General features: G+C 42.3%; 1 protein-coding gene across 1 annotated transcript in view; it reads right to left on the bottom strand.

Annotated features, from left to right (window-relative positions):
* The window catches only part of SOS2 (SOS Ras/Rho guanine nucleotide exchange factor 2), a 55,930-nt gene extending 31,611 nt beyond the window's left edge, over window positions 1–24,319 (bottom strand). The window contains exons 1-6 of the mRNA XM_030483020.1: window positions 23,896–24,319; window positions 11,408–11,533; window positions 8,215–8,346; window positions 6,231–6,395; window positions 5,360–5,563; window positions 3,704–3,847 (exon numbers count right to left, since the gene is read on the bottom strand). Of these exons, the coding sequence (XP_030338880.1) occupies window positions 3,704–3,847; window positions 5,360–5,563; window positions 6,231–6,395; window positions 8,215–8,346; window positions 11,408–11,533; window positions 23,896–23,982 (858 nt within the window). The 5' untranslated portion in view covers window positions 23,983–24,319. The remainder of the gene's footprint in view (window positions 1–3,703; window positions 3,848–5,359; window positions 5,564–6,230; window positions 6,396–8,214; window positions 8,347–11,407; window positions 11,534–23,895) is intronic.
* Window positions 24,320–25,761: the final 1,442 nt, after the last annotated feature.

The following is a 25,761-nucleotide window of genomic DNA, read 5'->3' as shown; positions in this document are numbered from 1 at the left end:
GGGTCCAGGGGATTTTCCACCTTACTCAGGGGGCAGCTGCAATTAAACTCTTTGTGGGGAGGAGAGGCACGGAATGCACTCTCTTTTCACATGCAAATTGTAATCATCACTCTCAACTCTCCTCATCAAGTTCTAATCATCGCTGTCCATTCGAATTAGATTGTATCTGGGAGGGGGGATGAAAGGAAGGGGAGAAGGTTTGGCACTTCAGCAGCTGAAGAGAAATGATTAGACACTTTCTAACTGAACAGCCTGGTTTTCTTTAGCTGAATCTGAAACCACTCTGCGGCCTGTTTGTTTACTCCACGACTGCCCACTACCCTCAAGCATACAGTACACGGGTCATATTTTACAACATCCAATTAATGACAGGGGACTATAACACTGCATATACAGTTCTTCCTTGCCATACTAACCAAGAAAAAATGAACATAAACCTCTGCGGAAAGTCAGCCATGGATTGTGGGTTCAGCTGCATCCAGAGTAGTAAGCAGGAATAGACAGATGGCTGCAGCTGCTCCACAGGACACAAGAAGAGAGCAGGGCAGGAACTACTGCTCAAAATGTAACCTTGCATTTGCATGCAGATCTACTGGGGGAGCCAGACCAACAGATGGACCTGTTCGGGTCTGAAAGGGCCTTAAAAACCATACAGTTCCAACCCCCTGCCATGGGCAGGGACACCTTCCACTAGACCAGGTTGCTCCAAGCCCCATCCAGCCTGGCCTTGAACACTGCCAGGATAGGGCAGCCACAGCTTCTCTGGGCAACCTGTGCCAGTGTCTCACCACCCTCACAGGGAAGAGCTTCTTCCTAATATCTAATGTAAATCTCCCCTCTGTCAGCTTAAAGCCATTCCCCCTTGTCCTGTCACTACGTGTCCTACATATTTGCTCTGTGCTTTTTAAACTTTTTACTGCTTTTTGGAAGTGTTTTCAGTTTCTTCCACTCAGACTTTAATCAGTATTTCAGGTTTTTTTGTTTGTTTTTTGAACACAAATTTGAAACCAACCTCGAGTTACTTTCCCAAGAAGACTAATTTAAAAAAAAAAAAGGGGGGCCGGGGGGAAGGTTATACTTGCAATGTTGCAAAAGTTATTGAAATACGGAGACGTTAACTGACGCCCCTGTAAGTTATCTTAACGCAGCACATAGTCGTGGATTGGTGTTTGTAGCTTTCATCAGCCCCTTTCCCTGTAGTGCACTGATTTCCACCTTTGTTGCTTTGCTTTTGGAAACCTAAAACTTCTCCTGTGGAAATGCAAATACCAGCATAGCAAATTTATAATTTAGTGATAATAACCTTGCTTTATTAGCTGCCTTCTGAAGACCACTTCAAAGTAGGCACAAAGACCCTCTGCCCTCAGTTCTGAGGCTCCCCTGGCATTAGCTGAATATCACTAAAGAGATTACCTCAGGCAATTATTAAAACACCTTGTAGTGGTAGGAATTGCAAAACTTACCACCAAATAAATTTTTTTCCAGCACATTAACAAATATCCATTTCCCACTCATATGTGTCAGGCATCAAGTGTTTTAATTTCCTCCACACCAGAAAAAAAGTTTTATTTTCCCCATACTTCCTTATCTCAAGAACAGTACAGTATTTATGTTTAAACCTTCCAGAGAACTGTTACAGAAAAACAAAGCACAAGATTCCAGTTTGCAAGGGTTGTTTGTTTTTAATTATCCTTCCAAATAAGTTGAAGGACCTTTATAATGGAAACACTAAGCAAACAAGCCTGGCAGTAAGATAGGCAGAGCAAATAAACACTTCACTTTTATACCTCCCATTAATGATCCCTTTTGCAAATACACACAGAAGGATAATCGCAACATGTGAGATGATCAAATGAACAGCCTTGTTAAGTAGGTCTTGCTCCATATTAACTGAATTATTATAGTCAAACTTACTATCTATATAAAAAGGCTTGAATAATCTGTTCTTCATTTCCTACTTAGTTTTTCAGTTAATGAAAATCAGGTGAGATTTTTACTCATGGGAAAGGATTTGTTTCCCTTTAAAGCACAGGATACCTAAAAGTAGCTTTTTCAATAAACGGAGATATGCATGTTTTCCAGGATAGCGCTGTTCTAGTCCAAATTTTAAGTGTTTTTTCAACTTTAATATAAGCTACTTAAATTCATCGTTCAAATGCTTCTCCTTATCATTATATAAGCAATTATGCCTTAATAACTTAAGAGCTAACACCTAGGCAACTGGACTTTTCTACTGATATGTCATGAGTGCTTTATTGAAGTAGTGCCACGAAAACTTTATGGTACATTCATGAGTGCGCAGCACATGGGCTGAAGGATCCATATTCTTCACACCCACAAAAATGTAATTGTTTTCCAAATGGTACTGGTGTGTTCATGCAGTCCTCAGATTTCAAAAAAATGAAATGTAAAAGTGAAATGGAAGTTTTATTGGTTGTCGTTTTCTTTATAAATATCATAACTTTAAGATAAAACCCATAAACGTCACATTCACTATGTGGTTCATAGGAGAGATTCTCTCTCAGGCCACAACATCTCATTTGAGTTCCTCTGAAATAAAGTCAATGATTACAATTTCAATTTTGTACATTTTGGTACAAAAAACCTGTGGTCAGTAGACCTCTCAAGAAAAAGTAGACTCCATTCAAACATGTCCAGAGATAGCAGATCTCCACATCTACCTCGGTAATTTGTTTCCAGGTAGCTGCCCTTAGTAGTTAAAAAGTTGTGGTGTATTTCTAAACTGAAGTGTCCTATTGTCTTTCAGAAACAGCTTTTTTTTTTTGCTGTGCACCTCTCTGCTGCATTCAAGAGTAATTTTGTACTCTGTTTTCAGGACATGAAGGTATATACATACCTATCCTGGTTTGCGTAAGCCGAGATAAATCTCACTCTAACATACTTTCTCAAAACTTTAGTTTTGTGACTCTCTTCTGTAGTCCTTCCAGTATTTCAATGGCCATTAAAAAAAAAACCAACCCAAAACCAAAAGACCCCATAAAACTGACAAAATAATTGTTAATAATGTTTCAATATGAGCCACATCAAAACCATGTGCAATGTCTTCCCTTATTTCTTCTCTTTAATATCTATTTTATAGGTCAATGGGTATCAATAGCACTTCTGCTGCACTACTGAACCATAAGCTTCTGTTCAGCTGCACATCTGTTTTGATACTTCGTTCTTTCCCAGAGTGATTGCTTTGCAGAGACATTTCCCATTCCAGATGTACAACAATGCATTTGCCTGAATTAAAAACACATTTTGAGTTAGCTCATTGTCCAAAGTAACGCAAGCCACTCATCTTGCAGATCTACATCCAACTGCTATGATTTTGGGGTAGCCCTGATCCTGACACCAGTGCCTACAAATTAGATGCACCACTTTCTTTCAGTAAGTAATACCAGGTAGTTCCTTTTCAAATCCACATCCCTATAAGATGGTAGCAATTGATTCCCACTCTGAAGTAAGATTTTAGTTTTGTGCTTACCTGCTTGGTATTGTTTCTGTGATGGGTAGAAAACACACTTTAGCTTACCTACTAAGAATGGGTAGGGAAGATCTTTGCTCAGAGCTTATTAAAAAGACATTTTACAACTGCAGATTTATCAGAGATCTCAGTCATGACCAAAAGTTTACTAAGAAAATAAAACAATCAGTGATTTAAAACAAACAAACAAGAAGAACCAACAAACCACCGTACCTCTGCAAGATCCTCAAAGCAGCTGCCAGCCAGAGGATGAGGGCTACTTTCATCAGTCATTTCAACAGTATCCTCAATCAATCCCAAAAGCTTCACTGTCAACTCATGAATATCTGAAATGTTGCTAAATATCACATCAATATCCTGCAAATGTAAAATGCATTGTAGTAGTGCTTAGAATTATTTATTTTGCTTATGTAAATACTGGAGCATTTTTTGTGAAGTCTGAACCAAGAGGTAAGTGGAGAGGGGCCAACAAAAAGCTAGGAAAGTTAAATTACTTGGTCTTGCCAGGCCTGCAGGCTTGCCCAGGCCCATCCAGCCTTGCACAATTCTTACCCCAGTGAAAGCAAGCAAACCATCCTTCCCAGGCCGGAGCAGAGCAGCACCAGTCCCGCTACATGCCGTTCAATGCTTTGGACAGAAATGCCTGGCCTTTTCAGCCACGATTCACAGCTGTTATTTTCCCCTCTGCTGATTCTTGTCTCTCAGAACACAACAGGAAGGAGGCAATTTAAAGCAGCTCCAAGGTCAGATCCTCTGAAGTGCAGGTAAAACTAAAGCAGCTTTTGGGCTACTTTAGCAGAATACTACCTGGGCGCAGAGGAGGAATCAGCATCTTCCTTTTCCAAATTCTACTTTGGATTTTTCAAAGCTACACACCACAAACACACCCAACTAGGCAGCCCTTCCAGTGACCTGCATTCTTCTTCTGACCCCTCTGAAACACACTTCTCGGAAGCCTTCTCTGTCCCAACCTTACACTGCAGAGCTAGCTTGACCTCCTGCCAGCGCCAAGACCATAGCAACCTCTTCGTGGGAACAAGCAATTTCAAAATTTCTCATACCCATTCCCATATAACAAAAGAATATTCGTCAGCTCCAAACTATTGCTCCCTTCTCTTCCCATCATCTTCATTTGAATTCTGTCCCCACATTTGCACGATTCGCTGATACCCTATCAGCTGAGGAACCTCTACACCAGCTGTAATGGGAATGTCTCCTGCTGCCTCTCTTCTTAACCTGTGTTAACATCACCTAAGTTCTGCTAGCCTGGTCTCCTTCTCCTTTGTCCCACAGGAAGGATTCACTAATCTCTCACGATTACTTCTCTTACAAGAGCTGTGCTTCCTTTCTAAACTCCAGCATCACGAAAACCAAATTTGCCAGACATACGATTTCAATCAAATATTTCAATCATTTATCAAATGGAGATTCCCTTCGCAGTCAGTCTCACGCTAGAGAATCCAGAGCCGAGGGTTGTCTTTTAGTTTCTGCAGATAGGGGTGTGCTGGAATAGACTTCCAATGTGAATTCAAGCATTCATCTGCATCATTGTACATGCAGCTAGGTAACTGTTCCACTTTTATGTTCAGCAAAAGTGTAGCTATCACCTGTATGACCAAAGGACTCCAGCTATTGCTGGAATCTGACAGGGAATCGTGCCAATTAAGCTTGACTCTGAGAGCAGCACTCTTCATACTATTAATAGCAGTTCCTCCATTTTATTTCATGTACAGTCAACACTCATTAAGCACTGACATATAATAAATCAGATTTAATTTCACCTCCAACACAGTTAATGTAAAGTTGATATGTCAGAGCTGCTAATGGAGCAAATAGCACTACACATCAATAACCTATTAAAGGACTTACATTGGGTGTGAACAATTTTCTGTTTGATAGGAAAGCTTCCCGAAATACTTTTATTATCAGATTCAACTCCCGCAGATATTGCCTTTCTTCTGCAATTTCGTTTCTCACTAGGTCACAGTAGTTGAGTTCCCCAGAAGAAGAGGGCTCATCTTCACAGAGAGAAACCAAACCAATGTCATCCTGATCGAACATATCCATCAAAACCTAGCAAAAAAATTTTAAAATTACATGCCAGCCTGATTTTTACACTTGGCTCAAGCTCAGCTATTTCAATGTGTTCAGAGAAATCCTTTGAGTTTTTAATACAATACTTTCTGTGATCACTTTCACAAGGGAGTAATATTTAAACTTTGGCAGCAGAAGGCTGGATCACTTGCCAAAGCCATTTTCCCCTTTGTAAGTTAGTACGACGTAGAAAACAAGTTACAATTCATGCAGAATCAACTTTGAAAACAAGGCATCTTGCGTAAGCCTTTGACAAAACCCTCCTGATAAAGATAAAATTAAACAAAAATGTTTCTCATTTTAATGAGGATGAAAACTAAAGGTCTTTTCTGTATTACACAGAAGGAAAGAGCTGTCATGACAAAGCAACATCAGGAGGACAGTAACACAGCAGAGACATAAAGGACAACAACATTTTCTGTTCTTGCATTGTTTTGTAAGTACTACTTGTGTTCCAAAACTTAACAGTCTTAACTTAAACTTAAGTCTTTACTGTGACAGCTGTGGCATGAATAAGAGGAGAAGCTTCTGGATATGACTAAGGCCAGTCTTCCCCTCCTATCCTACTTTGGATATATCTTCTTAAAAAAAAAAAATCCACCCCAAAACAACTCTAGTATCTACCATTTTAATCCCAACTCCTTACCTTATCAGCACACATTGAGACTTTAATGTCCTGCTGGGAGATCTCAAAGTGTCGTATATTGAAAACATAGTTTCCAGCCAGCTTTAAAATGTCAGCTGAGATGTATTCTAAGACAGCCACAATATACAGAGAGACGTGATAATCTACCTTATAACCTAGGACCTCCTGCAAAAGCAAGAGAGAAAACAAAGCTCTTTATTCCAGAAATTCAGTGAGAATGACAATTAACACACTGAAGTTTTTGCTGAAATTGATCTTCTCTGCGCTGATAATTTACAGTAACGTAACAGCCAGGGCAAAGGTCATCGAATGGAAATTTGAGCAGCTGCCTCAAAGGAAATCCTTGCAAATATTTCCTTGTGCTATTTTGCCATACACTGACAGATGAAAAGCTACAGAACATTCAATAATCCTCCCTCGAAAAATGAAAACCCTAAAAATAAGGTTCCTTCAGAGAAGGAACTTCACTAGAACCACTCTTGTACTTAGATTTTAGTCTATTATCTATGTTTACTGCAGGACTGTCCCTGATCTGGAGTCTTCAGAAAAGAGCATGCTTTGTTTTGAATTGTTCTCAATGGAAGTTATCTTTCATGAAATTACAGACTGTATGTTCAATGTGTTACTGTGATCCATTTTAGTCCATCCTTTACATTTGGCTGAACAACTAAGCTATCTGCACCCTTGCATTCCATTAAATAATTAAACTTTAATTATTGAAGTCTGAACAGAAAAAAAACAGGATGAATATTTCACATTCTTCTTGTAATACATGCTCCATGTTCTGCAAAGCATGCGCTATGTGGCCTTTTATTTGTGACAGGACCATCAGGAATATGTACAGATAAAATCATGCATGTGAATAAATTAGTCTTGTTCTTACCGTATTTTGATGCACCTTATAAAAAACAGAATCTGTGCCTATACTGACACACCTCTACACCAGAATTTGTAGAAGCAAGCCAGTGCTGCCTAGGAAGGTCTTATTTAACACTGTTTTCTCTCCTAACATCTCTTTCCCTCCCATTAATTCACAAACTGAGACACTATATATAAGAACAGTGACTAGACCTGAAGAAGTGCTTTAATTTCTGTTTATGCTTGAATAGTGTTTTCTCAATACAGCTGGAAACTCTGGTGCAACAATGCCACCACTACAGAAAAGCATTTTTAAAGCTATGAATAAAAAGCAAAAGCAATAGAAAAAAGAAATCCCAAAAAGGAGCAATGTCTAAATCAGCCTGAATATATTGATTCACCACTGATTTAAAAGTGATTAAATGCTGATTTAAAAATCAAAGTACTGTTTTATCAAACCCCCCCCCACAAAAAAAAAACTCTACAGGGGCTCAGGATGAATCCATGCTTACTGTGTGACATTAAATCTTGACTGCAAGCCAGGAGCTCTATACATGTTGTAAGTAACACAACATTTAAGAACCAAGATGGCCACTCTTCCCCTCAAAACCCACCAACAATAAAGTCTGGTTTTGGTCTTTTGTAACACCTTTGCAGAGCTATTATTTTAAAACCAGGGCATCAGTGACATTCAACAGTAACTGAAAGGACACTGATACACATCTTAGTTGACAGTATACAAGGAACAGGATCTACTTGTTCTCTCTTCTTCTATTTTGGCTTTGGCAACATTTTGAAACAAATAAAGGTGTCAAAAACAGTGCTACTGAAGTAGGTAAGGTATCTGAGTTTGTTTGGGGTTTGTGTTAAAAACTAACTAATCATATTTCAAAGTAGAGTAACACATTAACACACTACTGTCTAGAACATAATGAATTTATGGATCTACTTTTATTACACACTACAACATATTCATCAGGTTTTATGGTGACTCTTTACTCTTTCAGCCAATATGAGAAACTGCCCTAATTTCACACAAATTAAAGAAACAGTTATGCTGGAGAGCTATAATACAGCTGTGTGTGGCTGGCAGAAGCAGCAGTCATGAGGTTGTTGGCTTAAGTACCTTTAACAAAGGATGTATTTTATCCACAGGTAGCAGGAGAGGGTTTCTTCTTTTTCGTTTCTCTATAGCAGACTGTGCATCAGCAATCGCCCACTTGTCTATTGGATGAGGAAATGTCTTTTGAACTCGCTCCTGTCCAAACATAAAAAGTGCACTTAGATTAACTGCAGTAATCAAAGAGAAGTTAGAAAAAAAACAACAAAAGAGCAAATTACTTCCCCTGAAGTATGGACAATTCTCCTCCTCCTCGGTGTTTGCAACACATTTTCCTAACTGTTCTCTCCTTCTTACCCAGCTCAGCTTCCCTCTTTTCAATAATCCTGAACAACCTCCCTTCCATAAACACAAACTCCTTCAAATCTCCTAAAACAACTGCTCTATGATCTTTACGTCACAAGAGCAGCAAGAAATCTCAGCTGAGAGCAGGAGCCCAAAATATAAACAACATCAGGAAGTACCAAACAGTTTGCAGTCTAAATGAACAAAAAACAAAAACCAACAACAAAAAAACCCAACAACCCACAAGTCAGTATTGTTCCTATTTCACAGAAGAGTGTAAATTGCTCTACAAAGGTCAAGTGTATGGCAGAAATGAAAAACAAGTGCAAGATCTTCTAACTGGGAGAAGGAGCGCGATTCATGAAAAGGGTCAGCTACAACACTGGACTCCTTGAGCCCACCCACGAGCATCTTCCTCACCGCGCAGCCAGTCACAGTGGGTGCAGTTTACACTCTCCACTACCACAGTAAACTCAGTGCAATTTCAGGTTATTTTTATACAGATTCCCATTTCAACAGCTGCTATAGGAACAGGCAAGATGACCCCCACAGCAGAACAAACTGCTTTGGGCAGCGGTCCCACACTTCAGCAGCCCTCCAGCTAAACATGTACAAGATCCCAGTCCTGCTTTCCATGAAGTTCTCCCGGACTGTGAGCTGGGGAATTAAATGCTGAAAGAACAAGTCTAAACTGAACTCAAATGACTGCTTAAGTGACTTTGGAAAAACAGCGGTTTTAAGTTAGCTCAGGGGGGAGCAGCGATCACCTCCTGCTGCTCGGCCCGCTGTGGTGCCCTTACCCTCCAGCAGTGCCAGGCAGCCACAGCATGTGGTGTGGTGCCATACCTGACCTCTGCTTTGGACCATAACAGTGTGAGGCCTGGATGGGTGGTAACTTTTGGAGGAGAGATTTTATAGCTGAGCTCAGGAACAAGCTGAGAAAAAATGGTGTAATCTATGTGTCCTTTGATAAAAAGATTTTTACACATATTCTGAAATATGTGTAAAAGGCATGAGATCTTCTTAGAGGCAGCTTTTAAATATTTGCACGTGGCCATTTAATGCTCAACTTTCTGCATTAGCTGTCTGTGCCAGGTAAACACATGGTGACCTTTCCTCTTGGACAGCAGCCGAACGCTCTGGGCTGGTTCACCGAAATGAACTTTCCTTGAGAGTCTACCAGGAGATCACCCGCAAAATGGATGTAATGTGGCACTCAGCTGTCCTTCAACTTAACAGTGCACTTCACAAGCAACACACACCTTTTGTGCTCTGACTTTACGGGTTCGCTGTGGTTTTTTGGGAACAACTGGAAGGGCTTTTTCTATTTATAAAACCTTTATAATTTGAGATTTTAGACCTTGATCTTGCAAATACTTAAGTAAAATATTATGCATAGATATCTCCAGGCTGTTACATAAATATCTGTATGATAAAACTTTAGAGATCACAGTTTTATGTTTTGTCTTAACAGCTAAAACCAGCAGAGGAGCAGAGCCAAAAGCCTTAATTCATGGACCTTGGATGCTTGCTGGCAGTGCTTGCTGGCAGTGCAAACTCACTAACAACACATAACACAAAACTAAATTATACCTTCTAGTTCTGTATTTTTAAATTAAATAACTACTTCATTGCCAAGTGCAACAATGTTTTACTATTCACAGCTTTAAAATGCCAGGTATATTTAAATACAATAGACAGGATTTAGTGTTTGCTGTGATATTCATAACCACAATTGAGAGAGCTGACGATTATTTTGGAAGGCTGTCTGTATTATGTGCAGTTTTGCACACAGTAATTTGTGGAGCACACATATACCCAGTGAAAATCATTAATTCATACATACACAGGGTAATTCTATCATCTCATGACTCAGAGGCAAAAAACTATGGAGTTGGTGCGTAGAACAGCCAGTGCTATCTCAAACTGTCCTGTGTGCTGAAGGATTTGATCAGCTGGGAACTGGAGAAAGAACACGGAATTTCTCAGCTCCACATCTAAAGTTCAAATCCAAACTCAAGGTAGTAAAAATCCTGAGAGCTATTTAGGGACTATCTATCAAGTTTTGCTTTTATTTAGTCATAATCTTTATGCACCAGTATTACAACAGCCATTAATCATAAACCAAAATTAATAATTAACAAATTAACTCAATGTTGAATAAAGGGTGACTGCCGCATCTAATAAGAAGCTAAAACCCCTCAGGCAATTATTTTATGTGTACACATATATATATTTTTATTTATTTCTGTGACACACATATAGAATATAGACAATGACTTCATTTTGTTTTAGGCTGAAAATCCTAGACATACAGACTGATGTAAAATTAATACCCTACAAAGCTATAATGGGTCACAGCTACATGAAAGCACATTCTCCCTCTAGACTGTATACTGAAGCACACTCCATTAAAGCCCTCATTTTGTAACCGATGACACAAAAGCAGACAGCTGCAATAATACAAGAGCCTCAGTGAATTCAATAAAGTTCCAGGAACATACAACTCTATTCCCTCAGCTGCACAATCCAGGCCTAACAACAGTAACCGTTCATTCCAATATTCACTTTTTTCTGTATATTTATGTGAAAGAGTAGGAAAAATTGCAACATCCTCACATTAAGTCCAAAGTGAATTCAAGCAGCAGAAAATCTTTCAAAGTATTCTGCATTTATAGACATAATATTGAAAGAAAAATCCCACAATTTCTATTGTGAAGGCCTGCCTAGAAACATTAGTCTCCAATTAAACTTGTTTTATAAAATATGAACACTATATAATATTTTTTAGAAAAGTAGTATTAACAAGCTCTGTTCTTTGGATTCACCTGGCTAGCTTCAACCTGCACTGCTCAAAATTCCTGCTCAAAATCAATGATTCTACAAGCAAGCACTTGGTTTTCTGGTATCTCACCTCTACGTCTTGGACCGTCCGTGGCTGAGCAATGCATAGTTTGTTTAGCAGCTGCAGTATCAACTCTTCAATGTAATACAGGGAATCTTCTTTTGCTGAAAGGTTTGGGTGAACCTGTTGCTGAACCTGTCCAAAGGGATTAAAAGAATTAGTACTTTTTAATTTAAAGCTGTACAGAAGGATTAATCATAGCAAAAGCAGAGTAAATCTATACTGTAGTGCTACAAATTTGCACACTTCCAGCAGTTTCCCCCAAGTTTTCCTATGTAGTTAAGATGGCAGTTCCTGTTCCTGCAAAGTTGGCATCTCTATTCAATTAAAAACTATGTATTTACCCTTTATGGCAGGGAAGAAGTTTCAAGCCAAGGCAGATTTCTGCCAACGATGCAGTGAAAACAATTGCTGTGGGTAACTCTCCAGTTACTCATCCATAAAATGAGTAACATACAGTTATGTTACTAACTCTACGAATGAGTACTGGGTGACTGTGAACAGAGAAGGAGCATGAACCCACCAGAGGAAAAGCAAGGACACCAGAACCTTGCTTAATAAGCAAGGACGCCAGGATTAGAACTAACCAGTCTGGCAGGAAGCTGAATCAATGTGCTGTTAAAACCTGTGGCAATAAAAAGCCATGGCCATGATATGGAAGAAGGGCAAGAAGAACTCTTTGAGATGCCTCAGAACCAGAAAACTAACTAGAACATGAAATGCTGTCTGAGGCATGAGAAAGAGAGATGTGAAGATACAACAGACCTAGGGAAAAGCATAAGTCAAAATTCAGGAGTGTCAAGACTAGGAAACGCACTGTGACAAAAGCTGACTTCCACCTTCCTCTAATGCAAGGTAGGATAATGCCTTTTATCTCACTTCACAGAGATTAATCACAGCTTTTGTTTCCAAAGCTAGGATAGACCAGACACCTGAAACAGGCAACCTCAGCATGTGCCTGCACAAGCTAAAGGGCCACAATGAACTAGTCCTGGTCCAGCATGACTGTTCTACTGAAAATCCCCCAGAACCAAACAACCCCACCTTAAAAGGGTAAAAAAGGTACTCACTCAACAGTTAGTCCATATACCCAGTTTTCCCTGGCAGCCTCTCAATCAGGAAAGTGCTAACTAGACCTTAGACTATTGCCAAAAGATTCGTAAGCAGTACAGTCCAGGGAAATTCCCTACTCTCCCCAGACAAATTATATGTTAATCACCTCAAAAAAGTAATCTTTCTCACATCGGCATTCTGCGCGTGGTTTCAAACACAAGACAAATGGATGGGTAGTTTCTCGGGGGAATACAAAAACATATTTGCGTCAAACTGATCCTCTGAAATACTGGCACTCCTCCCTCTAAAGACTACAGGTGAGCCCACAAACACTGGCGGATTCTGAGAGCTTCCTCCACGTTACGTAACTAAAAATTTCATAGCAATACACCTTGGAGGCACTCAATTTGCAGCCCTGCAGGCTTTTGTAAATGGTGCAAAAACAAGACGAACAAGGAAGTAAGGTGTCTGGCCAGCTTCCTCCCCTGCCTGCCACAGAGCTGCCCAGGAGCTGGAGCTGCTAGGTGCTGCAAGGAACTGCTCTCTGCTCCCCCTGTGCCAAGGCCTGAAAGAACTGGGGGCACAGGACTGTGCTTTGTCCCACACACCTCCACGTGAGAAAAGGAGCCAGAATGGCCGACAGTTAGGGAGAAAAACTGAAGATCCATGGAGGGGACCGCTAGAAGGGGCTGATGCTGTACACATTCAATGTCCTAGAAGCAGAAATGATGACTTTGATGGAGAAGTCAAACAATATACTGCTCAGAGACGGGAGCACAGACCGGGACCACATGTACCAATGATGGGAACCCAAACGTCTCAGGGGAGTGGGAAAGGACACACACTGAAAATGTGAAAACATACCCTGGCGTTGATTGTACTGGAGTTAATAATTAAGGTATTACACAGTGGTGGTAAAGACAGACTGCCAATCAAGAAGGCTCCTGTACAGTACCCAGGAAGAGATGCCTTCCCAGGCAACAACGCAGGTATCTAGCGCTTAATTCTGCACTGGCATCCTTCCTTAAGAAGCACAGGTGAAGAACACATTAATAAAGTTGTTGTACACTAAGGGAGAAGGTAATACACATTTTGCTTCTAATCTAGCTGTCCAGTTTTGTTATAGAGTTTTTATATGGCCCTCTAAGTATTGCTTAGTCTTCTGCACCTCAAACATGAGTATCTCTCTGCTTCTGTAACTGTTGCACAGCTGACATGTATACAAGGTCCTGTACTACTGAAAGAAACAGCAGTTAAAAAAAACCAAAATCAAGAAAACCAAACCACTCCTTGAAAACACTTACTTAAGACTGCGAGTTTTCAACAATAGTCAGTGCATTTCTTGTTCTTCCTGAGCATGAGAGTTTAATTCACAAAACAATGGAAAACCAGGAAGTATTAAGGTCCTGCCACATATCTCTTAGACGAGCACTACTACAGCAAAAGCATTAGCTAGCTACCTAGGAAATAAGATGAAATTATATTTCACCCACAATGAACCCTTAATGATGTTCCACAGAAATGACAAGAACAGGAGCTGTAAGATGAGAAAGGGAAGCTGTGCTCCCCTTTACGAGAAGATGGACAACTCCCATTTACTGTATCAGATCACAGCTATTCTCCTCCTGCTCCTCTCATAAGGCTAGCTCATTTTAAAAACAGACACCACTGCCACAAAGAAAATGACTTTACTTGTAACTAACTTCAGTTCACAGCTCATGCCACACTTTCCTCAGCTTTCTCAAGAGCATGCAAGTATCTATCAAGGGTGAGGACAAGCAGAGGAGCAGAGAGTCCTCTTCCAACAGTGGCAGAGAATTTCAACTTCATACAGTGAACACAAACACAAGTACTGGAGTCAGTTTTGCTTCTAAGGAGCAAACTTGACAAAAAAGCTGAACATTTTTTGGTTGAGACAGCTCTTCCCAGAGGATTTAGAGATCAGCTTCCATTTGAAATGATACTGCCTGCAGCATCACAGAAAGGCCCCAGGGGTACTCGTGCACTCCCTGGCTTTAAGAGAAGTTATTTTGACATGAGTGCTGTTACTGAGAAAAAACAATTTCATAGCGAGACACTGTTTTTCATAGCAAGCCAAAAAGTTATAAAAGCCATGCACTGGCTGATCAAACCAGATGCCACTGTAGCAAGGAGAGAACACTTACTATTTACAGTATTCACATAAACCCTGACAGAAAGGACTATAAAAGCAAGGAGAGACTGATAAAACACTGAACGTATGGGAAAAAAGCAGTAAGAATTAGTGAGGACACTTTTCTTTTGTAAGGTACATTCACTGATTTCACGTTCAGACTGCAATATTTCAGCAAAACTGCATTAGCTGGCATGGAATAATAACACCACAGCAAACACAGGGCTAAATTTTAATCTGACTTGTAACTGCTTCCTTTAGGAGTCAAAATACTTAAACCCACAATGTGTTGCGCTAACCAGCAAGAGCTCTGCTGCAAGAACTCTGAGCAGAAGGTATCATAGAATCACAGAATGGTCTGGGTTGGAAGGGATCTTAAAGATCACATAATCATAGAATCATAGATCACCTAGTTCCAACCCCCAGCCACAGACAGGGACACGTTCCATTAGACCAGGTTGCTCAAAGCCCCGTCCAACCTGGCCTTGAACAGGGATGGAGCAGCCACAGCTTCTCTGGGCAACCTGTGCCAGCGCCTCACTACCCTCACAGGGAAGAGTTTATTCCTAGTATCTAATCTAAATCTACCCTCTGTCAGTTTAAAGCCATTGTTACGACCCCTTGTCCTATCACTGCTTGTTCTTATAAAAATTCCTTCCCCAGCTTTTTTGTCAGCCCCTTTAGGTATTGGAAGGGGGAGAAACCAGGGGTTTTTACCTATTTTATCTCTGAAACAACCCAAGCAGATGGCCTGAAGTCATTAAGGAGGGTGATTAAGATTAGCAGGACTATTTTTTACAGTGTGATTCACATATGATTATTCCTTCACAAGCTCTTCCAAGGAATAGAAATGATAACATGTATAAATCACATAAACATGGCACTTAAACATAGCGTTAAGGTGTTTCTGGGGGACATGCTGGGAGTTCCTAAACTGCTCTTTCCCTTGCTCCTCTTCTCTACTCCTCCCTACTCTTGCACCCCACCAACACGTGCATCTTTGATGAAAATCCAGCAGCAGCTTCACAGGGGCCTCTCCTTCCAATAGCCATAGCCTTCAGCAGATTTGGCAGGGCTCTCTGAGAGCCTGACTGCATCTGAACAAGCAGAGCCTCAAGAGGAAGCCGAAAAACCCTTAAAGGTAAACTGAGATCTTCCTCTCTGTTCCTTCCAAGAGACAGGTCCTGCACCACGCCACAAAAACTTCTAGAGAAAACAGGCAGCTGCGGAGATGAAGTCAAGCTCAAAATTCCTTCTCAGTGAGATGTTAATAGCCCTTACAGGCCCCTGGGAAGAAGTCTGCTGTGAAAAGATGAGGACATAAGCTTTTCAAGGTGATACAGGACTAGAAACAAACTGATCTTATTTTTTGGAACTAATACAATGGTAGGCTTAATTTTGAACCGTGGGAACTCTGAATCCCAATAATAGCTGGACTTGGGGAAATTCAGAGGTCCAGAGTATCAAAGGGTTCTGTCTGAAACAACAAAAGCTGAGGAAAACAAAAACAAAACAAAAAATCAAAACCACAAGTAACTTCTTTTTAGTACTAATGAGACAAACCAGCAATTTGGCTGTACTGCCTAAATATATTTTTACATAACACATGTATTTTGGTAGTAAAAACAAAATCAGAAAGTTCCAGTTTTAACCCTGTAAGCACATCAGCAAAGCAAGAGATTGTTTATAAGAAGACCCCAAACAACAACCAATCAACAAAGAACAGAAAAATCCCAAACCCGTGACATGCACATCTTGTCTCTAGGCAGCATATACCATCACAAACATGTGAATTCATATTCCAGAAAGAGTAGATGAAAATATCCCACTTCTCTACTTATATTCAAAACAACCACGTTCTCAGAAAACAGAATTCCAATATCAGCTGAGATTTCAAAACAAGAAGTTTCTAATTTAAAAAATGCCACCACAAAATCTCTTAGCATGATGATACATTTCTAAGCTTACTATGCAAACAGGGTAGCTTAATAAATTGCATGTTAAATTTGTAAACTGTTTGTAACCGAAACTACTCATTCCCATTTTCCAACACAGACCAATTTCAACTTAGAAATGATTTATGTTTTACTTGCCTTGTAAAAACACAGTCATAGTAGATCAGTGGAGAGGTACAACTTTGCAAGGATGTTTGTTTACTTGCAGAACAAAGCATATAAATTTGGGAGCAAGAAAAATAATTAGACCATAAAAGTTAAATATTTACTATCACGGATTAGTTAAGGTCTTGCCAACACTTGTCAGTATTTCCATACGCTGTGTTCAAGGTGATGAAAATACATCCCTGAGAGAAAGCAGCATTAGGTTTGTCCCATACCAAGAAGCAGAAAGCCAGGAAGAAAAAAAAAAATCCTAATCTGACAAATATCCTGTTTTAGGTTGAGGTCTTATTCCTTATCTTTTCTCTTCTAAAGATAAGAGAAGACTGCCCATTAAAAACATAAAATATCTACTCCAAAGGCATTTTTAATCCCTCATCTGGATGATGTTCTAGAGGAAGAACGGAACCAGATGTAACAAGTTAAAGGCCTGTGATTCTCTTATTCAGTGTAAGATGTCAGCATTGATATACATAATTTTCAAGCATAATTTTTTACAGCATAATTCTTTGGAAAGAACCACAAAGATTTAAATACTCATAGAGCTATCCCAAATAAAAATGCACTGCCAACTTTTTAAAACCACCACACATTTCCACCTTTATTTCCAGTAGAGCAATTTCTAGATGGCCCATCTTTCTTAAACTAATAAATGCTGATAGAGGAACAGTACGAAGCACTCTTTGAAGCAAAACAGAATTTAATAATTTATCTATATACACCATTTTAGGTTTTTCACTGTGATTCTGAACATGTGATATATAGTTAGCAAAATAATCAAATAATCTCAGCAAAGTAGCCCAGAGAAGCTGTGGCTGCCCCATCCCTGGCAGTGGTCAAGGCCAGGTTGGATGGGGCTCGGAGCAACCTGGTCTAGTGGAAGGTGTCCCTGCCCATGGCAGGGAGTTGGAACTAGATGAGCTGGAAGGTCCCTTCCAACCCAAAACATTCCAGGATTCTCTCATTTTCTCATCCCATTTCATGCATGTTCTCTCTCGCACTTTAGCTGTTTCACCTGTTGCAGTGTATTGTTGTCCCTTTTATATCACCTCTCCTTCTCTCTCTAGTTGTTCAAGTCTCTTTTCCTCTTTGCGCATTATCTAATCTAATCTGGAGAAGCTGTTGAGTTTTTTATTTGCTTTTATAATTAACTCTCAAAGCCCCTTTCTGTCAGGCTTTTCAGATGAGTGGTGTGCTACTGTTCCTTGAGTTCAGCAGGTTAGTCATGCCAAAAGACATGCTGAGGACATCTTTTTTTCCCAGATCTACGGCCTCTTTGTTGTCCCTAATTTTTTTAAATGTTAGTTCAATGATCATCTGGTTCAAAAAGAAATGACTCCGACAGTCAGTGCCTCCAAATTTAAGGTTTGGCGCTTTTTTTTCCTTTCTTAGTAGTTTTTATCTTTCCTTTTTGTCATTTATTCTTATTTCATCTGCACGTCTATCCACGTAAAACACAATCCCAAAACTCACTCTGCTGGCTTGTGTTGCTCATGAATTAATTTTTATTTTTAATTCTTCTGAAGATCTAATTGAAAAGTTACTGACTTGTTTGAATAATTCAGTCTACCTGAGTGAATGATTCTTCTGGGAAGTGGTGTGATGTGAGGAGTGGGGAGAGAGAGCTTGTGGGTGCAAGGTTCAGGGCTTGGAGCAGCCCTCAGCTTTAGGAAGTGATGTGTTTAAGAATTGAGGGAGAATTAGAAGCTGTTACCACTGAAGTAAGAAACGTGCACAGTGATCTCCACACTGGCAAGTCTTCAAGTTAACACAAACGCTGATTTCCACGTCCATTTTAACATGACAGGTAGGAAGTGTTTCTTCTGCTACTGCTGCCAAATGAAATACATCATTCCTACTACTTTTAAACATCTCTGATCTAAAAACTACCTTTATTTCATGCCACGGACTGAGAAATTTGCCAACTGCAGATTCTAGTGACAGTATTTAAGCTAAACAGTGTAAACACAAACAAACAAAAAAGGCATGAAAAAAAAAAAGGATTTAAGTAGAAGGACCAGCCCTCTTTGGTTCCAAATTTTATTTATGGTAGTATTTATTCAATAACAAAAAAAAAAAAGCCACTTTACATACTTGTAAGAGACTAAAACCAACTTCTAATGATACCCATCTGCTACTGGGAATAAAAAAGGTCTTGAGGAATTAGCCTATTGTTTACAGAGGATTAGTAGCGTTAACTTCAGTGGGACTTGCTGTTCCTTCCCACAACTCCAGCCACCTCTCGATTGTGAGCGCAGTGTTGTGAGGAAACAACCGGATCCGTGCTTCGAACTTGTACGGGTCTACGTATTTCACAGGTAATTACGTATCACCAGCACTTCCCCTACGTGCCGTTCTCCCAGTCAGAGACATTCCTGTTTGTAGGAACTGCAAACCTGCAAAGGTCCAGGCTTCAGAGCCCTAATAAGTATATTTATTAGATGCTAAATGACCTAACTAAGTAAAACTCTTATTTTAAAACATCATAACGAGCGACTTGAGCAATGAAATTATAATGCATTAAATAATAATGCATACTAATGAAATCAGCATGTATTAAAAAATAATCCATATTAATGAAATTAGCATGCATTAAAAAATAATCCATTATAATGACACTATAATTAAATAATTCTAACCCAAGGGGGCCTGATCCTGCAATGGATAAAGCAGTGAAGAAAATGGGACAGCCCCTGCACATACCCTATTACCAAACACCAAACAGAATACAAACCATGCAACCTCACACAAGAGCTGTGTCATTCATTATATATTAACTCCCCTATGGTTTAAAATATAGAGAAGCACTGAATTAATGTAAACCTTAAAAGGTCCTCAAAATGGTCTTTTATATTTCTGCACGCAACATTTGCCAAGAATAAACCCTTCAGTCATGCTCTAGAAATCTGATGAGCAGTCCAGAGCAATAGTGGAATTGTTTTAGAAAATGCAAATAGTGTACAGTGCTGTGACTATACCAACATGTGGAGTGCCTGCAGAAATGTATTAACTGTTTGACAGTCTCTATTTGTAGATAATGGAGAAAACCAAAACAATAATACAATTTAATTTAGAAAAAAATCAAAGAACAAAGCAACTGAATGCACAGCTGTTGTTTACAGAAATACATTTGTAATTTGCCAGTGGATTTGCAAGAGCATGTAAAATGATACTGCATGCTAAGAACACACAATATTTCAGGGCCAATAAATCCATATATACATGTCCAACAGTGTATTATGCACTATTTTCAAAAACACACTCTAGTTCCATGGAGTCACCCGTCTCATTTTGAGAACTTGTTCCAAGTAATCAGAAGTTTATCCCAGGCAGCAACAGATGGTATTTGGCATTAATGAAATTTTCAATTACAATTCCCAAGAACTTTTTATACAATGCACATCCAGTACATCAAAACTGGGACCTTCAGCAGGTGTGTGGGAGTTACACACTCAGCTACCACAGAGATTCACATGCAATTTTCTTGGGCTGCCCTGTAATCCCAGCCTCAACCTACAATATCACTTCAGTTCTGGGAAGTTTCATCTGGAAGAAAGTTGACCACAAGAACAAGTTTTGGCACCGGACCTGTGCTAGGAAACCCAGTTACAAAATTGAAATGCCAGCTTTAGAAATGGGTTGCATAATTTGACATCTTTCCCCACAAAGGCCACGGGGCCAGGAACAGCTAAAAACCAAACAAATCAAAATAAACCCAAACAACAAACACCCTCAGAGATGAAAAAGGGGGAGAATGCAAACTCCCCACCACTGCAGAAGATCCCCCTCCACAAGGGTCCTGGTTTCACTGGAGAAGGATCTGGCCAGCCATAGAGGAGAGGAGCAGAAACACCCCTCACTTACAGCCCTCCCAAATGGCACTGCCCTGCTGAGCACCAGCTTTAATGACGCTGCCAGTATCAACGTCCCAAGGATTCAAACCAACCAACCCCGCCAGCGGGGTGCTTGAAACGCATGTGATTCCTGCTGGAACAGCTGCCTGCGTGCTTCGAGAATTATTCAAAGAGACATTGTGATCCTTTAATAACTGAAGTCAGCTCCCAGATTAAAAGCCTTTATAAAGCTTAGACTGTAGATCTGTTTGAAGTGATTTACTTGCTACAAACAGCAGTTCAAGTAACTTTAACCTACGCAAACCAGATAAAAATATTGTTTTCTTCTGATTCATTTACTTTGACAGGACTTTTATAATGAGTTTCATTATACTCGCTTCCTACTTAGGTTTCCAGCACAGCAACAAAAGACATTAAAATGTTTTAGAGTAAGGGCATGCTTGTCAATCTACCAGCTGGAAGAGAAGCAATACATGAAACTGCTTTAAAATTTTCAACTTAATAGATTCCATAGTGACAGTGCTAAGCATATGGTGATATAAATATATTTTAAAGGTATTTTAAAACATCTGGTTTAATGATGTCTTGCTGTTTAGCTCTGGGGTTTTTTCTCCTAAAAAGACTCACACTGGTAGGTACAATTTACCACTCTGCTAATGTTAAAGATGTGTGACCACTTAAATGCCTACAGAATATTGTCTTTTTTCACATATTGAAGTAAGAACTGATGTATTTTACCATTTTCCGCCCCACTCATGATTAATTCTACACAGTTGACATGTGACAAAACCAAATGCAAGGGTTTAAAAGTAGTTTCATAAGAAGTAGTGACCTTAAACTTGCTGAATGCTGAAGGGCTTCAAAGCATGTAATGGACTTAAAAGTCAAGAAGCAAGGAAATACTGTCTGTTTTTAGTACCGGCTCCTTATCCACCACCACATCTTTCCCTGTTTCAGAATGAAGATTTCTCACACCTTAATATACACAAGGAAAACCAAAACCTTTCCTCTTTTTCTAGTACCAGTTTCTCTTCTTCAGGAAGTGTTAAAAAGAAAAGCTTTCAAGAATGGGAAATAGAATAGTGTCTCTGCACTTGCAGCATATGCTACTGTGATGAAAACACAGCCCAGAAGTTAAAAACACCCCCTCTATTCCAGGCATTTAACTGAAAAGTTTCTGAAGCTCAGACTTGATTTTCATTGCAAAAGCAACCTGCTTGAAATGACAGGATGATGTTTGAACCTCTTCAGAACAAAATTACAAACTGTTTGAAAAATGTGGTAACATTTTTAGAAATTCTGGAAGTAACACAAGATCCGATGCTTTGGGGCACACTTTGGATTCAATGCTGCACTTTTCAGCTCTCCTATAGATAATGGAAACACTCTCATCTCATTATGGAAGTGAAACCGCAAGATGTAAACAAAACAACCCATACATTTTCTAAAATGTCCTGGTTTAAAAATGGCCAGTGTTCATATTAGGGCATTTGATCTTTTAAAGACTGTATTAGAACTGACAGTGTCTCCCTGATAGCCTGACTGCAATAACTGAAACAATGATACAGTTCTGTTTTGACTCACTGATACTGCGTGTTCATAAAAGAAATGCACATTACAGTATGATTGCTTCATGCTAAAGGGTGGGTACTGTAGACAAGGAACTTTCCCAGTAAGAAAAAATATGTCTATAAGCAACTACAAATTTTTACAAGTAGTCACTGCTATCAGGACTTGATTTCCTCTGATTTAGAAAGTCTAAGTTCCTGCTAAGTTTCTTTTCACCAAAAACAAATGTACACAGACAGCAATTGGTAAGAGCAGCATTAATCCAGCAACTTTAATGCTATTTATATTTCAGAACTATGAAAATGCCCTGAAAGCTTTAAAGAAATCCTTTGGGTCAAACTGATACAGCTACACCTCACATTTGGATGGATGCTGGTTGGTGTCAACCTCCAGTGATCAGGAAAGGATTCTTCAGACAGGTGATTAGTGGGTTTTATGCCAGCCACAAGACTACTTAGCTGCCTTCAGTGGCTTTTAATACAAGTGACACAGGGGCCCAAAACAAATGCAAATCTCTGATTCTCCTTTTTATATAATCAAAAAAGAAAGAGAGAATAATTATCCTACACCAGCACTAAATCTATTCTTGGAGGAAAAAAAAAAAACAAACCACCACTCACATGAGTGCCTGCATTACATGCATGGCAGTGCTGCCCAGCACCAGAGATCCAGATCAGCAGGCTGTGATGTTAAGGACTATATCACGGTCCTCATCCTTTGCAATGGTAACGAGCAAATGACACATGACAGAACATCATCATCTCCTCCAGACCCCACCACCCTCAATTTAACCCACTCCCTCCACTATTGGGGGTGTCCTACCTAAGGGGTGATGTGCTGGGGACAACCCTGCTGTGCAAAACACATCATAAAAAGATAAATTCTTCTCCCGTGACAGGCTAAGCGGTTTCCCACACAGTTTATCTCATTTATGCAGCGGGTAGTTGTTTCTTAATAAAACACAGGCTGTCTTTAGCCTTCGCCACGGCTGCTTAATCGACAGCCTGGCGCTGCAATGGTCAGCATATGAGCAACACCTCGGCTGGGTGGTCAGCAAGGGAGAGTGGTCTGGGAAAGGGCATGGACGAGCTGTCTGGAGAAATGCCATGGATGGAAGGCTGCCCTTCCAACAGCACATCCCAAACGCAAATCAGTAGTACCAGCGGCATCAAAGCCAACGGACCCATTGAGAAGGCAGGGACGGCACTTTTGGCAAGTGCTGCTGAAGGAGGAGAAGCAGCAGCCTCTGACAGGAGCAGAGCCTGCTCGGCATACACTGCCACCAGGAAGCATCTTCACACAAAGCAGCACCGAAGGCAAGACAGAAGCACGGGCACCGTCCGGACGTGGGCCCGGGCAACCTGCTGCGCACGATCCCTCCTGAGCGGGGGCCGGCAGGAAAACCTCCGGGGTCCCTTCCCAACCTCTGCCCGCCGCGACCGGGCTGCCGGGACGGGCGAACACACGGGGGGAAGGAGCAGGACGGAGGAGCCGGGCAGGGGCACTGCGCGAGCAAAGGGCCCGACGTCCCTGCCCTGCCCGAGAGGGCTGCCGGCGGCACGGGCATCTGCACCGGACCTGCGAGCCCGACCACAGCCCGTGCGGCGGGACAGGCACTGCCCCCACGGCGGATCGGTCCCGGAGCCCGGCAGAGGGGCGGGGAAGGGGCGCTGCCGGGGCCGGGGGCCGCAGCACGGCGTGAGGCGCAGGTGCCGCCCGCCACCACCCCCCAGCCGCCGGCGGCGGACTGACCTTGCGCAGGGCGGGCACGAAGAGCCCCCGCCATTTCGGGCCGTTCTCCTCGCCGAAAAACTCGTACGGCTGCGGCGGCGGCTGCATGGCGCCCGCCGGCGGCTCCTCCGCATCGGGGCCGCCCGCCTCGCCGCTCCCCGCCGGCTACAGCGCCCGGGGCATGGGGGGAGAAAGGGGGAAGACAACGCGGTGGGGGCGCTAAGGGGAAGGAGAAGCCTCCGTCAGGGCCGGGCCGGGCCGGGCCGCGCTGGGCTCTCGGCCGCCGCAGGCTCGCTGCTCACCCCCCCGCCCGGCCGGCCATCACATCCGGCGCGGGAGGGGCCGGGCTCCGCGCCGCCCGCCGCGCGCTGACGGGGCGGCGGGTGAGGCACCTCGGCCCCGCTCGCTGCGGACCCGCTACCGCCGCCGCCCCCAGCGCGCATGCGCGGCCGCCACCATTCTGCCCTCCCCCGCCGGCTCCCGCGACGCCCCCTGCCTGCCGTGCCGCCGGTGGGGTCCGCACCGCGGCCCTGCGCTGCCCCGGCCGAGTCAGGTCGTTGGCGCGGAGAGGGGCAGAGCTCTGCCGCCGCGCCACGACCCCGAGCTCTGGGGTAGCCGCTTGTTGCTGGACACGACCCTCCCACAGCATCTCCCTCTCCTGCGTGCGAGGCTGCGAGGGCTTCCGCACCTCAGCCTGCTCTCCCTGCCACCGGCTCTGCAGGGCCTCCGGCTCCATCCTTCCCTCCCTCTTCCCTTCGCCTTACTGGAAACAGCCTCACCCTGTTGAAGGCTCAACCAGAACCACCGTTCTGGGAGAAGGGATTGCAGCAGTGGCAGCTCTTGGTGAGCTCCCAGCACCAGCCTCCCCACCTCAAGGCTGGTTTTCTCCCCACGTCGAAGCAGTTTTCCTCTCCACCCTGCAGAACACCGGCTGTCACTGTTCCCTCCACCCCCAGCCACACTTTCCCTCAGGGATTGGTGTTGGGACCAGTGCTGTTTAACATCGTCAGTGACATGGACAGTGGGATCGAGTGCACACACAGTAAGTTTGCCGACAACAGCAAGCTGTGTGGTGTGGTTGGCACTCTGGAGGGAAGAGATGGCATCCAGAGGAACCTGGACAGGCTAGAGAGCTGGGACAGTGCCAGCCTCATGAGGTTCAACAAGGCCAAGTGCAAGGTCCTGCAAGGTTGGAGCAATGCCAAACACTGGATTGAGAGCAGTCCTGAGGAGAAGGACTTGGGGGTGTTGGTTGATGAGAAGCTCAACATGACCGAGCAATGTGCACTCGCAGCCCAGAAACCAACCGAGTTCTGGGCTGTGTCCCCAGCAGCGTGAGCAGCAGGTTGAGGGAGGTGATTCTCCCCCTCTACTCCACTCTGGTGAGACCCCACCTGCAGTCCTCTGTTCAGCACTGTAAGCCCAGCACAAGAGGGACATGGACCTGTTGGAGTTAGTCCAGAGGAGGCCATGAATATGCTCCAAGGGCTGGAGCACCTCTGATATGGAGGCAGGCTGAGAGAGCTGGGGTTGTTCAGCGTGGAGAAGAGAAGGCTCCAGGGAGACCTTAGAGCAGCTTCCAGTGCCTAAAGGGGCTGACAAGAAAGCTGGAGAGTGGTTTTTGACAAGGGCCTGTAGGGTAGGGACAAGGCGGGATGGCTTTAAACTGACAGACGGGAGATTTAGATTAGATGTTAGGAAGAAATGGATAAAGTTCTTCACCCTGAGGCTGGTGAGGCACTGGCACAGGGTGCCCAGAGGAGCTGTGGCTGCCCCATCCCTGGCAGTGTTCAAGGCCAGGTTGGAGCAACCTGGTCTAGTGGAAGGTGTCTCTGCCTGTTGGAACAGGATGATCTTTAATGTCCCTTCCAACCCAAACCATTCTGG

Source organism: Strigops habroptila, chromosome 4, assembly GCF_004027225.2.
Source record: "Strigops habroptila isolate Jane chromosome 4, bStrHab1.2.pri, whole genome shotgun sequence".
Lineage (NCBI taxonomy): Eukaryota > Metazoa > Chordata > Aves > Psittaciformes > Psittacidae > Strigops > Strigops habroptila.
The sequence above is the reverse complement of the archived record's forward strand: the minus strand, read 5'-3'. Positions and strand labels throughout refer to the sequence as shown.